This window comes from Hemitrygon akajei, chromosome 7, assembly GCF_048418815.1.
Source record: "Hemitrygon akajei chromosome 7, sHemAka1.3, whole genome shotgun sequence".
In the NCBI taxonomy this organism is placed as follows: domain Eukaryota; kingdom Metazoa; phylum Chordata; class Chondrichthyes; order Myliobatiformes; family Dasyatidae; genus Hemitrygon; species Hemitrygon akajei.
In genome coordinates this window covers 65,772,930-65,788,434 of record NC_133130.1, presented here as the reverse complement: position 1 = coordinate 65,788,434, position 15,505 = coordinate 65,772,930, and the positions used below count along the sequence as shown (strand labels likewise).

Here is a 15,505-nt window from a genome sequence, read left to right as displayed (position 1 = left end):
GGAAACATCCTTTCCACAACTACTTTGTCTAAACCTTTCAACATTGGAAAGTTTTCAATGAGATCCCCACTCATCCTTCTGAATTCCAGTGAGTACAGACCCAGAGCCATCAAACGTTCCTCGTATGATAACCCTTTCATTCCTGGAATCATCTCTGTGAACCTCCTCTGGACCCTTTCCACTGCCTGCATATCTTAGATGAGGAGCCCAAAACTGTTCAGAATACCTCACCAGTGCCTTATAAAGCTTCAGCATCACATCCCTGCTCTTGTATTCAAGACCTCTTGAAATGAACGTTAACACTGCATTTGCCTTCCTCACCACCAACTCAACCTGCATTAACCTTTGGGGTGTTCTGCACAAGGACTTTCAAGTCTCTTTGCATCTTAGATTTTTGGATTTCTCCCCATTTAGAAAGTAGTTTGTACATTTATTTCTACTACCGAAGTGCATTACCATGTATTTTCCAACATTGTATTTCATTTGCCATTTTCTTGCCTATTCTCTTAATCTGTCTGAGTCCTTCTGCACCCTGCCTGTTTCATCAACTCTTACCTGCCCTCCTCCAATCTTTGTATCTTCTGCAAATTTGGCAACAAAGCCATCTATTTCATCATCTAAATCATAAAAAGAAGCAGCCTCAACAACGACCCCTGAGGAACACCCTCAGTCTCTGATAGCCATCCAGAAAATGATCCTTATATTCCCACTCGCTGCCTCCTACCAATCAGCAATGCTCTAACCATGCCAGTAACTTTCCTGTAATGCATGGGTTCTTAACTAGGTAAGCAGCCTTATGTGTGGCACCTTTTCAAAGGCTTTCTGAAAATCCAAATATTCAACATCCACAGCATCCCCTCTATTTATCCTACTTGTATTCTCCTCAAAGAATTCCAACAGGACATGGTGTGTGACAGAATATATTCTGCTGTAGATTCCCATCACAGTACAGAGATCTCGGGGAAGGTGAGTTGGGGCTGGTGGGGAGATTGCCAGTAGGGAAGGGAAGAGAGAGGCATATTGGCAATGACATTGAGCCCATGTTTGCAGAGGTGGGAATAGTTGTGTAGTAGCTGTTGTGATAGTTTGCCATCTTTTTTTCCTTCTCCCCTTGCTCCCCTTCTCTCGATCTGCACAGTGATGGAGGTGAGATGAGTTGGTTTTTATATGGGAGCAAATTCAAAAAGAGTGATGAATACAGGACTGAAGGTGGTATACGGAAAAAGGTAGATGATCTTGTAGAGCAGTTAGAGATTTGCAGGTATGACGTTGTGGGAATCACTAAGTCATGGCTGAAAAACAATCATAGTTGGGAGCTTAACATTCAAGAATACATATTGTATTGAAAAGACAGGCAGGTATGCAAAGGGGGTGGGATGGTTCTGCTGGTAAAAAATGAAATTAAATCCTTAGAAAGAGGTGACATAGAATCGGAGGAGATAGAGTCCTTGTAGGTAGAATTAAGAAACTGCAAGGGTAAAAACACCCTGTTGGGAGGCGTCCAACAGCAGCCAGGATGTGAGGTACAAGTTATAATGGGAAATTGAAAAGACATGCAAAAAGGGCAATGTTGCAGTCGTCTTGGAGGTTTCATTCTGCAGGTAGATAGGGTAAGTCAGTTTGGTGTTGGGTCCCAAGATATGGAATTTGTTGATTGCCTCCAAGATGGATTTTTCAAGCAGTTTGGGGTTGAACCCATTTAGGGAATGGAAATTCTGTATTGGGTGTTCTATAATGAATAAGACTTGATAAGGGAGCTTAAGGTAAAGAAGTTCACACTGCAGTTTGAGAGGAAGAAGCTAAAGTCAGATGTATCAGTATTACAGTGGAGTAAAGGAGATTACAGAAGCATGAGCGAGGAACTGACCGAAGTTGATTGGAAGAAGACACTGGCAGGAGTGATGATAGAACAGCAATGACGAGTTTCTGGGAACAGTTTGAAAGGGGCAGAATAGATACATACCAAAGATGAAGAAATATTCTAAAGCGGGGATGAAGCAACCATGGCTGACAAGAGAAGTCAAAGATGACATAAAAGCAAAAGAGAGGGAATATAACAGAGCAAAAGTTAGAGGGAAGTTAGAAGATTAGGTAGCATTTAAAAACCAACAAAAATAACCATAAGGAGAGAAAAGATGAAACATGATAAACTAGCCCAAAATATTAAAGTGGATATCAAAAGTATTTTTCAGTTATGGAAAGAGTAAAAGAGAGGCCAGAGTAGATATCAGACTGGTGGAAAATGACACTAGTGAGATAGTATTGCATAATAAAGAAATGGCAGACAAACTTAAAAAGTATTTTGCATCATTTTACATTGTGGAAGACACCAGCAGTATGCTAGAAACTTGAGAATGTCGGGACAGAAATGTGTGTAGTTGCTATTACTAAGAAGCTGCTTGAGAAGCTGAATGGTCTGAAGGTTGATAAGTCACCTGAACAAGATGTACAGCATCCCAAGGTTCTGAAAGAGGTAGCTAAAGAGATTGTGGAGGCATTAGTAAATGATCTTTTAAGAATCACTGGATTCGATAATGGTTCCAGAGGACTGGAAAATTGCAAATGTCACTGCAGTTTTTAAGAAGGGAGGGAGGCTAAAGAAAGGAAATTATAGACCAGTTAGCTTGATGTCAGTGGTTGGGAAGATGTTGGAGTCCATTTTCAAGTCTGACTTCTCATGGTACTTCGAGGCACAAGAGAAAACACAGGTAGGGTCAGAGTCAGCATAGTTTCCTTAAGGGGAAATCCTGCTTGACAAATCTGTTTGAATTCTTAACAAGCAGGATACACAAAGGAGAGTCAGTGAATGGTGTACATTTGGATTTTCAGAAGGGTTTTGTAAAGGTGCTACACTTAAGGCTGCTTAAGGAGATAAGAGCTCATTGTATAACAGGACAGATAATAGCTTGGATAGAAGACTGGTTGACTGACAGGAGGCAAGAAGTGGGAATAAAGGGTGCCTTTTCTGGTTGGCTGCTGCTGACTAGTGGTGTTCCACAGTGGTCAGTGTTGGGACCATTTCCTTTCATGTTATATGTCATGATAGATGATGGAATTGATGGCTTTGTGGCCATGTTAAAAGACTATATGGAATTAGGTGGACAGGCAGGTAGAGTTGAAGAGGCAGGAAGCATGCAGAAAGACTTAGATTGGGAGAATGGGCAAATATTTGGCATATGGAATAGAATGTATGGTCAAACAATTTGGTAGAAGCAAAAAAAAGCATGGACTATTTTCTAAGGCAAGAAAGTTCAAAAATCTGAGGTGCAAAAGGACGAGAATCCTCATGCAGGATTCCCTAAAGGTTAACTTGCAGTGTAATTTGGTGGTAAGGAAGGCAAATGCAATGTTAGCATTCATTTCAAGAGGACTAGAATATAAAAGCAAGAATTTTATTCGGAGACTTTTTTTTAAAGGCATTGGTCAGACCTGCACTTAGAGTATTGTGAGCAGTTTTGGGCCCCTTATCTGAAAAAAGATGTGCTGACATTGGAGGGGATCCAGAGAAGGTTCACAAGAATGATTCTGGGAATTAAATAATCAGCTTATGAGGGAGGAGTGCCCGTACTCACTGGAGTTTAGAAGAATGGGGGAGGAGGATCTCATTGATATCTGTTGAATATTGAAAGGCCTAGATAGAGTGGATGTGGAGAGGATATTTCCTGTGGTTGGGGTGTATAGGACAAAAGGGCACAGCCTCAGAATCGAGGGACATCCATTCAGAACAGCGATGAGGAGGAATTTCTTTAGCCAGTGGGTAGAGAATATGTGGAATTCATTGCCACGGATTGCTGTGGAGGCCACATCATTGAGTATATTTTAGACAGATTCTAGTCAGGGCATCAAAGATTATGGGGAGAAGCCAGGAGAATGAGCTATGATGGAATGGCAGAGCAGACTGGATGGGTTGCATGTCCTATTTCTGCTCCTAAGTTTTATGGTCTTTACGGTATCCAAAAATAAGAGTTAAGGGACATCAGTCGAGATTGAAACGGGCTCAAAAACAGCAGTGACAATTTAAGAAAGGTCATAGCCTTCAGCATGGTATGAAAAGGAGCAGTGATCAAATGATATATCAAAACATTACAGCACCTGACTCTTCCATCCTCTTGTCATCTTTTCATCCTTCAAACTTTCACTTTTGTTGAAGTGATATTAGAATGAACAGAAGTAGCTTTTATATAATTACATGATTCAAGGCCACTCTGTGCTTTTTCATCCAGCTGGCTGATGATAAAACTTATAAATTTATAATGAAAAAATGTCTATATAAACTTGTTATATAATTAAATATTCCCCCAAAGGTGTCTTTCTGGCAGCTCTGCTTTGTATCTTAGTTAAACATAAAAAAAATCAAAGGAACACCTACCTATGAGTCACTTATGTTTATTGAAGTCTTGAAATCTTAATATCCATGTATAGAATGGATTCCAATTAATTGGGCCATCAATTAAATGACGCAGCCGCTTATTTGGGATAACTTTTAAGAAACAAAAACTAATTGAGAAAATAGCTAAGGTTCCCTTTATTTATTTGAAGGACTTGGCCTCTTAATTAAGACAGGAACCTGTTGCCAAACAGTTCTAACCAGCATCAGTAGTGTGCACTTGTTTGACCATTAGACACTACACTGTACTTAGAGCAAAGAGTCTTTAAATAGTGTTTGTTATGTGGGCTTGTGTTCAAAAAGCAGTGCTTTTACTCACTGATAGTTGGTGAGAGATAAGCAGTAGGACAATTCAGAACTGTTTTGCTCAGTGCTGTTTCAAGCAGTCAGGCTTGGAAATGCCAGAAACAGCCATGAGTGAAAATGAAACAATTTCACTCGATAAATAGATACTTTATTGATCCCAAAGGAAATTAGTGTCATCGTAGCATTACAAGTCAACAGATATACAAATATTAGAAGAGAATTAAGAAAGAATAAAAAATAAGTTATCTCAAGCAGTCTAACATGAGGGGGCCATCACTTCCCTGGCTATAGGTTGACTCATCATAAAGCCTAATGGCCGAGGGTAAGAATGACCTTATGTAGCGCTCTCTGGTGCAGCGCAGTTGTCCTAGTCTATTACTAAAAGTGCTCCTCTGTTCAGTCAAGGTGGCATGCAGAGGGTGAGAAATGTTGTCCAGAATTGCCAGGATTTTCCGTAGGGTTCTTTGTTCTACCACAGCCTCCAATGTTGTCAGTTTGACTTCTATAACAGTCAGCCTTTCTAATCAGTTTATTGTGCCAGTTTAACAAGTTAGGAACGACGAAAAAATTTGAAGGTAATAAGAATCATCTTGAATGTTACACTGAAAATTAGAATTTGGAAAATGCAATCAGCAATTGCACTGCATGAAGGTAGTCCATTATTGACACTAAGTGCACTGATTTTGTTCATATACAGTCAAAAGATTGTGCAGCGTACACTAGATGAACACCTCCAACAATAACTATTAGGAACCAACCCACAGTTTTATAGTACTGTGGTAGAATTGGTAATGTTCTAATTTATTATTTTGTTTCATGTAAGTACATAATTTGTTGCTCGGTTAAACAGAAGTTTGTCATTTTTTGGGTACCTTTTTAAACTATTTCCGTGAAAATGTGGCTAATTATGACTGCTGTTTAATTGGGCCAAAATATACTGGTCTTGTGTGTCCCAGTTGGCTGATATTCACTGTATTATCAAAAAATATGTAAGAATAATGGATAAATAAATAAGTTTACAATTGTTTCAGGTAAAACTGGCTTGGAGAAGGAGCAGGAATTTATCAGTAAGTGTATGGAGAGCCTTATGATGGCATCAGAAAATCTTGAGAAAGAACCACAGTCCAGTCTTACTATTATTGAAAGGGGACTGTTGATGCTGAAAACACACTTGGAAGCATTTAGGAGAAGGTAAATAATTATTTAAATATAATTTGCTTAAAAGTTGTACTTTGCTTCCCTTTGTGTTTAATTCACACTCTAAGAACTTTTCATGGACTCTTATTACAACCAGTTTCCACCCTGCCCCCTCAGTTTCATCACACTGTTTCAGACACCCTCTTTAATGAAAAGAGGCATTTCAGCCGATTGAGTGAGGGCCCACCACCCATTTTACACTAACCATTTATCCTGTTTTTTTTTATTCCATCCACTTTCTCTTCAACTTCCTCCAGGTTCTGACAGTCATCTCACACTAGTAGCAATTGACAGTCATCAAGTAACAACCAACTAGGATATCTTTAGCACGTGGAGGAAACTGAAGCACCTAGGGATGTCTCAGAGAGAATGTGCAAAGCTCCATATAGACATCATGCACCGGGCTCTCTGTTGCTGTGAGGAAGTGTCTCTACTACTGTCCCACTATGCTGTTCCTGGACTTGTGTTTATGCAGTGTCACTACACTGTTCAATAGGGTTCACTAGGCTTCATATCAGACTGGCTGTTTCCTTTTTATTCATTAAAATGTTATTTATGGATTTGAAACTTTGGCACACCTAAAATTTTGTTACATCTCTGTGACATGTGCAATTGATATTGCGAAACTTGTTAAATTGTTAGACTGTAAATTCTACCAGTCCATCAAATAATAGGATTAGTTATGCAGTTTTGCTGGGTTGCCAGCAGATAGCTGCAGTGGTGTTAAAAAGTTTGTGAACCCGTTAGAATTTTCTCTATTTTTGCATAAATATAACCTAAAATATGATCAGATCTTCACATCAGTCCTAAAACTAAATAAAGAGAACCCAATCAAATAAATAACACAAAAAAATTATACTTGTTCATTTATTTATTGAGAAAAATGATCCAATATTATATGTATTTGTTGGAAAAAGTATGTGAACCTTTGCTTTCAGTCACTGGTGTGAGCCCCTTGTACAGCAATAACTTCCAGCCAGATGTTTCCAGTAACTGTTAATCAGTCTTGCACGTTGGCTTGGAGGAATTTTAGACCATTTCTCCATACAAAACTATTTCAGTTCATCAATATTTCCAGGACAGCTTGTATGAACAGCCCTCTTCAGGACATACCACAGCATCTCAATTGGGTTAAGATCTGGACTCTGACCTGGCCATTTCAAAACATGAATGTTCTTTTTAAACCATTCTGTCATTGATTTACTCTTGTGTTTCGCATCATTGTCTTGTTGCTTCATCCAACTTCTATTAAGCATCAGGTGATGGACAGGTACCCTGAAATTCTCCTGTGAAATGTCTTGATACAATTTGGAATTCATTATTCCCTCAGTGGTTGCAAGCTGTCCTGACACTGAGGCAGCAAAGCAACCCAAACCATGATGCTCCTTCCACCATACTTCACAGTTATGATGAGGTTTTGGTGTTTGTGTACAGTGCCATTTCCCTCCAAACATAGCAGTGTGCATTTCTGCCAAAAAGTTCAACTTTTGTCTTATCTGTTCACAGAATTTTGCCCAAAATGTTGTGAAACATCCAGGTGGTCTTTGCAATCATTGTTCGGTGCTTTCCTTACAGTGGACATGTGAAGAGAGACTTTAGCAAGTTCTAGATATTTCTGTAGTCTTTTGCTGTTACCACTGGGTTCTTTTTTCACCTCCCTGAGCATTGCATGTTGTGCTCTTGGTATGATCTTTGCAGGATGCCCACTCCTTGGGAGACTGGCAACAGCACTGAATTTCCTCCATTAGGAGACAATTTCTCTTACTGTGGACTGATGAACAGTCATGTCTTTAGAAATGCTTTTGTAGCCTGTTCCATTGTCATGCATCTCTACAATGCATCTCTGAGGTCCTCTGCAAATTGTTTTGATTGAGGCATGGTGCACATAAGGAGATCTTTTTTGATAAGCACAGACTTTGTCAGTAACCTGACTTAGTGTATCTGTATTACAGGACAGGGCACCTATACAACTCACTCCTCCAATCTCAGCTCATTGATAGGAAAACCTGATTCCAAATTGCTTTTGTAGAAGGCATTACCCCAGAGGTTCACATACATTTTTGAACCTAGACTGATTGTTTAAATGGTGAACTCAGTAATGACAAGAAGTACAATTGTTTGTGCGTTATTTATTTAGGCAGATAGTGTTTGTCTATTATTGTGAGTTAGATGAAGATCAGACCACATTTTATGAGTAATTAATGCAGAAAACCAGGTAACTGCAAAGCGTTCACAAACTTTTTTTTGCAGCTGTAGAGGGTGCCTTCTTATATTCCCCCACAACCCCAGAAACAGCCATTTACTGAAATATTGAAACTGGTAAAAAGTATTGATTCCATTGAAAATTAAGTAATGCATTGAAAATTGGTGGACTTTGACAATCTTTTACAATTATGGAAATCCATATTGTAATGAAAATGTAATAAAAATTATTACTGCTTTGTTCTAAAATATTTTTAAAATAAAATCTTAATCCAGAAATTTGATCTTTTTATGTTGAATCGACAGTATATTTTTAAAAAAATTATGTTTTTCTTTTCATTGTTCCCATAGGTTTGCATACCATTTACGGCAGTGGCAGATAGAGGGTACGGGTATTAGCAGTCACTTAAAAGCCCTCAGTGATAAGCAGTCCTTACCGTTACGAATTGTTTGTCAACCAGCAGGGCTGCCAGATAAGGTATATGTTGTGAGTTATTAACGAGTAGTATAAATCTTTAGTAAGGACCAATTTAAGTGTATAATTTAAACCAAATGTATCTTCAGGTAAATAATATATGCAGTTGCTGCAAAACTATTTGAATTGGAGCACTACATTAATGTTCTGACTTCATGCTGCATTCCTAACAATATACAGTTTTCTTGCTGTTTACTGTGTAGGTTCAGTGAAAAGTTCAGTGAGGATACATACTTGCTTCTGTTATTTTCAATGATTCAGTGGTTCAATTTCATGTCACAGAATGTATACAGTATACAACCTGAAATCCATACTCTTCCCAGACAGCCATGAAACAAAGAGGAGAAAAAACCCAAAGAGTGAATGACAGAAAAATGTTAGAACTCCAAAGCCCCCCCTCCCCTTCCCCCCACTTATTCTGGCAATTGGCATCTGGCTCCCCCCACCACTACCCACCAAGCAATAGCAAGCCCCCAGAAGCTATCATCTTTAGACCATCGAAAACTACTGTCAATCCCAACACTTCGATATCTCAATAGGCCCTCTCTTACTGATGAGGGAGAAAGAGAAACATCAGTCCTCCTACAGCAAGATGGGAGGCCAATAGCTCACTCTCGATGTTGCAGTGTGCAGCATCACTTATTCTGAGTTTCCCCGACTTGAGAATAAGCAGACTGTCTTTCACTATTGAAAGGGAGAGAAAGAGAGAGTGATCGCTCGAGTGCAGAGGCCTCTCTGGCAGGTGCACCGGCTGTTTCGATGTTTCAGTTTCATGCGATGTGTCAACATCAATGAGGAAATGGGTCATCCACAGGGCTACATCCTAAAGGTGCACGTCTTCTAAGCTGTTCCTGGAAATCCCAAAACTCAGGCCGCTTGGCGAGTTCCAAAGTGCAAGTTCATGAAGAATGTACTGTGAGCACAGCTGTAGATCATGGAGAAAATTGATGACATTGTTGTATTTCATGTCTCCATTTAATCCCTGCTCTGTTGTACCTTGTGTCTGAGTTACAGTTTAATCACTGTGGGCCAAGCTGTGATTACAGCTATATGGCTATTCTATATCAATGATATAGTGACTGTTAACAGGAAGATTGTCTGTGAGAGCATTACAATTGTTTCATGTGAACTTTATATCCTGGAAACTGGGAATTAACTATGAATTTGGAAACTTATCTTTCCAGTCTGACAGAATGACAGTGACAATTAACCCCTCCAATTTCAATCGGATAGATCAACTGAGTCTGTAAACTGCATCAACAGAATTGTAATTTGCAATTATTTTAAGATATATATTCAATACTGATTCTTTCGGAAATTATTAAACTATTTTGTTTACTTGTAAATGGAAAGGCGGAATTTGAAGGTCAGTAAATTAGTCCAACTGCTTTACTCCCCTCCTTTACTCCCTGTATACCCATGACTGTACCAGCACCCACAGATCCAATCTGCTAATTAAATTTGCTGACAACACTACATTGATTGGCCTTATCGCAAACAGTAATGAAGTGGCCTACAGGGAAGAAGTCATCTCTCTGACACAGTGGTGTCAAGAAATCAACCTTTCCCTCGATGTCACAAGAACAAACGAGTTGGTTGTGGATTACAGGAGGAAAGGAGACAGGCTAACCCCTATTGACATCAATGGATCTAGGATTGAGAGGGTAAACAGCTTCAAGTTCCTCGGCATTCACATCACTGAGGACCTCACGTGGTCTGTACTCACCAGCTGTGTGGTGAAAAAGGCACAACAGCGCCTCTTTCATCTCAGACGGTTGAGGAAGTTTGGTACGGGCCCCCAAATCCTAAGAACTTTCTACAGGGGCACAATTGAGAGCATCCTGACTGGCTGCTTCACTGCCTGATATGGGAATTGTACCTCCCTTAATCTCAGAACTCTGCAGAGAGTGGTGTGGACAGACCAGCGCATCTGTAGTTGTGAACTTTTCATGAATCAGGACATTTACAAGAACACATCACAAGGATTTACAAGGATCAGAACATTTACAAGGACAGATCATTGGGGACCCAAGCCATCCCTGCCACAATCTGTTCCAGCTGCTACCATCCCAGAAGTGGTACAGCAGGACCAACAGGCTTCGGGTCAGCTTCTCCCGCCAGGCCATCAGACTGATGAACTCACACTGATATGAGTGTACTCTATATTACATTGACTGTTCTATTTATTATTATAAATTACTATGATTGCACTTGGCATATTTAGATGGAGATGTAATATAAAGATTTTTATTCCTCGTGTGTGAAGGGTATAAGAAATAGTTATTTCAATTCAATATAGCAGAGATGTTTGCGAATGAAGACTTGGCTGTTTGCTTCCGTTTTCTCACGTTCCCTACTCGAGACTGATTTGCAGACTTCTATATCTTCTGACAATCTTGACAGAACAAGTACCTAATGCTGATCTAAATAAATGAAAATACGTCACCAAATTGGGTAGCTTCTCACTTGTAAAGTTGTTTGGTCATAATTTTTGCAGATATTTTGACATTTCCAATCTCTTTGCCTATTTTAATTTTTAATGTGTCATTTATTAGCTCACTCTTTGCTATTTGTTCTTTAGATCACTGAACTATGGTAGAGGCTTAAAGCCTTTGTTTGGGCATTATAATCATCACTACAGGCAGTCCCCGAGTTACGAACGTCCGACTCACGGACAACTCGTACTTAGGAACCGAAGAAGGAGACTGCCGTCCGCAATTTTAAGTCGGATCGCGACACCATCCGCCATTTTAAGTTGTTGCCGTTGACACTGTGTTGAGTGTTTAACTTTGTATTTGGCTTAAATACTTCTCAGTAAGATTCACCCTGACACCCCCCCCCCATTCTGGTCGGATGGAGGTTAGATCCAGTGACAATCCGCTCCCCGTGCCGGGTTGATGTCGATCCAGTGATTCCCGTACCATCTGTGCCGGGTTCATGTCAAGCTCGCAACTCGACCTCGTAAAAAAAACACTGCCACCTCCAGTTTAAATTCCCACGCAGAGTATTGTGGAATATCAAATACCCAAACTCAGCACAGCCCCCACTTGTCCCATTGAGGTGGTCCTTAGGACCCGGTGGACCCTGGGACCCACCTTCCGCAGTGTTTCTGTTCCGTTGATGGGGTGCGGTGGTCCTTAGGACCCAGCACAGCTCGGGACCTGCCACCCGCAGTGTTCCTGTTTCATTGATGGGAAGCAATCGCGATTGAAAATAAAGTGGAAATAATAAAGGGATTGGAAAGAGGTGAAATGCCATCGGTTATTGGAAAAGCGTTAGGCTACAGTCGGCCAACGATCGGAACAATTTTAAAGGATAACAGATAAAGTGAGAATAATGGAGCATGTGAAACGCCCTACCCCGATGAAAGCTACAATTATTACTAAGCAACACAGTGTTTTAATCATTGGAGTACATACGTTTCTTAAGTGTTCTATATGCATAGTTCTATATACTAAGACAAACGTTTGATGAACTGACGCTAAATAATACCGGATGTACTTGTTCTGACTTAATACAAATCCGACTTAAAAGACAGATTCGGGAACGGAACTCGTACGTAACCTGGGGACTGTCCGTACTGTGATAGTTTCTTAGCTGGACAAAACACCATGCAAAATAGTAGCCCATCAGTTTACCCTCTTTTAATATTTAATTTGTACATTAGTTTGAATTCAAAGAGTGAGAAAGATTAGATTTTCAAAGCTCAATTCCTTTGCCTATTAGTTTTGCACAAATTGCTTCATTTACATTTAGGTGGAGAAATGCTGCATTTTGTGAAATATATCTGATGGAATGCTGGCTTCTATTTTAAGGCTTTTGGAATACAAAAGTAAGGAAGTCATTCTACAACAGTACCAGACATTTGTAAAATCATAACGGGATATTCTTTGCAGCTTTAGTCCATAATTTAAGGAAAGATATGTTTTCAGGGGAAAATTGCTTGGATGATCCTGCAAACGAAGAGATTTACTTATGAGAAAAGGTTGAACAGTTTGGGTGTATACTCATTGGAATTTAGAATAACTGGACACGATCCTTTTGAAATATTTCAAAATTTGAAGGAACTTGACAAAGTGAATGCTGGGAGGATGTTTCCCCTCACAGAAGTATTGAAGTTCAAAAGCTATTGTCTAAAAATAATGGGGGGAAATGAGAAAAAAAATATTCTTGATGTTTGGAGTTGTTGGAGTCTATGGGGTTTTTTTGATCCCAAAAGCTGTGGAGGCTAAATTCCATAGCATTTTCGAAGCTCAGTAAGGGAATTAAGAGTTCCAAGAGTAGAGTTGGAAAGTGAAGGTTATAACACTGAAAATTACTGTCTCATAAGGAAATGACCATTAAAGGGTATGATGGCATAGTGATTAAATTACTTGACTAGTGGTCAGGAGCTGTGGAGTAATGACCTGGTAGCAGGAGTACAAAATCCCAGTGTGGCAGCTAGAAATTTTAAAGTCATTTCACAATGTGATCTAGAGTTTAGTAATTAGCTATCCTGAAAATATGATAGGCTGTTGTGTTTTTTTTCCAAGCAGCTCCCTTATTAATATATTTTAGTATGATTTGTATGTGGCTCTACATCCAAAATAGTTTGATTGACTTGCAACTACCCTCCAAAATGGCTGCAGAAGGTACTCAGCTACTCAGGCCCGGTTAGGAATAGGCACTAAATGCTGGGTTTACTTGTGATAGTAATGCATTGAAAAATATGCTGACAGCTGATGATATAAAGCAGATTCAGCTGCGACAGTGGTTGTATGTTCTCAGGCAAATAACAGCATTGAAGAATGTTGGTCATCTGTCCTTATTGCTAGCTATGGGCAGACTGCAGGAAATTGGGACTACCTGAGTGGGCACTGTGGTCACCACAGGCTGGTTGGTTTGAAGGGTCTGTATATATACTGTATTGATCAGTAGCTTTATTCTTATAACTTGGAAATAGCATCTTTTTCTGTTTGTAGTATATTTTTACATAGTACTGATATCAAATGGCAACAATACATTTTATTAGATTAAGTTTTCAATATTTTTTGAGTATCAGCATTTTAAAAGATACCTGTGTAAGCAAGAGTTTGCCAACATAATCTCTATTTCTTTGATTTAAATAATAGCTATTATACTTTAAAGTGCAGTTACTCATAGTTGTGAAACAATTGTGGGATGATTCCAGTTATCCTTCAGTTGCAAAAACAATTCTGATTTATTTTCAATTTTTGTGAATGTTTATTAACATAATGAGTTGTATAGGTTACAAGCAAAAGAAAATCTGCAGATGCTGGAAATTCAGGCAACACACACAAAGTGCTGGAGGAACTCAGTAAGCCAGGCAGCATCTATGGAAAAGAGTATAGTTGATGTTTCGGACTTGGTCCGAAACATCGACTATACTCTTTTCCATAAATACTGCATGGCCTACTAAGTTCCTCCAGCATTTTTTGTGTGTATAGGTACAGGTGATTTTTTTTCTGTTATTTATTATATGTTTGCCAAATAGGAAGGTGATCTAAATAACTAAATGTAAAATGCTTAACGTGGGATTGCTTTAAAAATTGGCCGTGCCATTAATTTTATTTTTTGTATCTTTCATTAATTTTATTTTGTAGATGACTATTGAAATGTATCCTAGTGACCAAGTTGCAGACTTAAGGGCTGAAGTTACCCACTGGTATGAGAATCTGCAAAAGGAACAAATGAGTCAACAAGCTCAGCTTCAGGAATTTGGTCAAAGCAGCCGACAAGGAGACTTTACTGGTGTGTATAATTAAGAGCCTATATATATTATTTATCTTTTCCTTACACTATCACACTACTCCAAACATTCTGATGATCTTAATGTATTACTGGCTCTGCCAGTACAGCTAATCTACATTTATAGTAGCTGCTTATTTTGAGCTCCAGTTATGATCATTTCCTCTAGCTTTTTTTTCTTTTCTGCCAAATTTCTTCACTTTGCCTATTCCTGTATATCTTTGCCTTCTGTAGCAGCACATCATTTGTGAATCTCTTGCACCCTGTAGATAACTGACATTTATGTCTATTTCTTGAAATCGCTCAGCTATATTTTCTACTCCTATTCCTCTACTCATAAATGAATTAATTACTTAATCTTTAATTCCTGCTTTGCTTCTGTTGTTTTGTTTCCATTTGCCTTATAATGCACGTTGAAGTATTTCCCACAGGGTTTGGGTTACACGTGAACACAAAGGGTCCAATATCCTTGTGGGCAGGCTTGCTAGAGCTGTTGGGGAGGTTGGAACTGAAATGGCAAGGGGGATGGGAAGCAGAGTGATAAGACTAAGGATGGGTATGAAGGTAGATACAGTGTGCAGTGAGACTGAAGTCAGTGGGATGACTTGCAATGTAACATGGGGACAAGATCAAAAGGGGTGACGGATACAGGACTGAAGGTGTTATATTCGAATGCACATTTGCAGAATAAGGTAGATGATCTTGTAGTGCATTTAGCGTTTGGCAGGTGTGACGTGGGCATCACTGAGTCATGGCTGAAACAAAGTTCATAGTTGGGAGGTTAATATCCACAGATGCATATTGTATCAAAAGGGCAGAGATGGCAGAGGGGTTTGTTGGTTAAAAAAAATTAAATTAAATCCTTAGAGGTAACACAGAATCGGAAGATATAGAATCCTTGTGGATAGAGTTAAGAAACTGCAAGGTTTAAAAAACAGGAGTTTTTTTTACAGGCCTTCAAACAGTAACCAGGATGTGAGCTAACAAATTACAACAGGAGATAGAAAAGGCATGTCAAAAGGGCAGTTATAGTCGTGGGTGTTTCAATATGTAGATAGATTGGGAAAATCAGGTTGGTGCTGAATCCTGAGAGAGAGGATTTGTAAAAAAAACTATGAGATGACTTTTTAGAGACCTCTGGAGGAAAGGCTATTCTGGATTGAGTGTTGTGTAATGAACCAGATTTGATG

The 15,505-nt window shown here is 39.2% G+C and overlaps 1 protein-coding gene across 3 annotated transcripts in view; it reads left to right on the top strand.

Moving 5' to 3' along the window:
- usp34 (ubiquitin specific peptidase 34) overlaps positions 1 to 15,505 on the top strand; it is a 300,100-nt gene that overhangs the window by 130,270 nt on the left and 154,325 nt on the right. For all 3 annotated transcript variants that reach the window (XM_073051066.1, XM_073051065.1, XM_073051064.1), the window contains 3 exons: positions 5,725 to 5,884; positions 8,444 to 8,570; positions 14,171 to 14,318. In XM_073051066.1, coding sequence (XP_072907167.1) covers positions 5,725 to 5,884; positions 8,444 to 8,570; positions 14,171 to 14,318 — 435 coding nt within the window. The remainder of the gene's footprint in view (positions 1 to 5,724; positions 5,885 to 8,443; positions 8,571 to 14,170; positions 14,319 to 15,505) is intronic.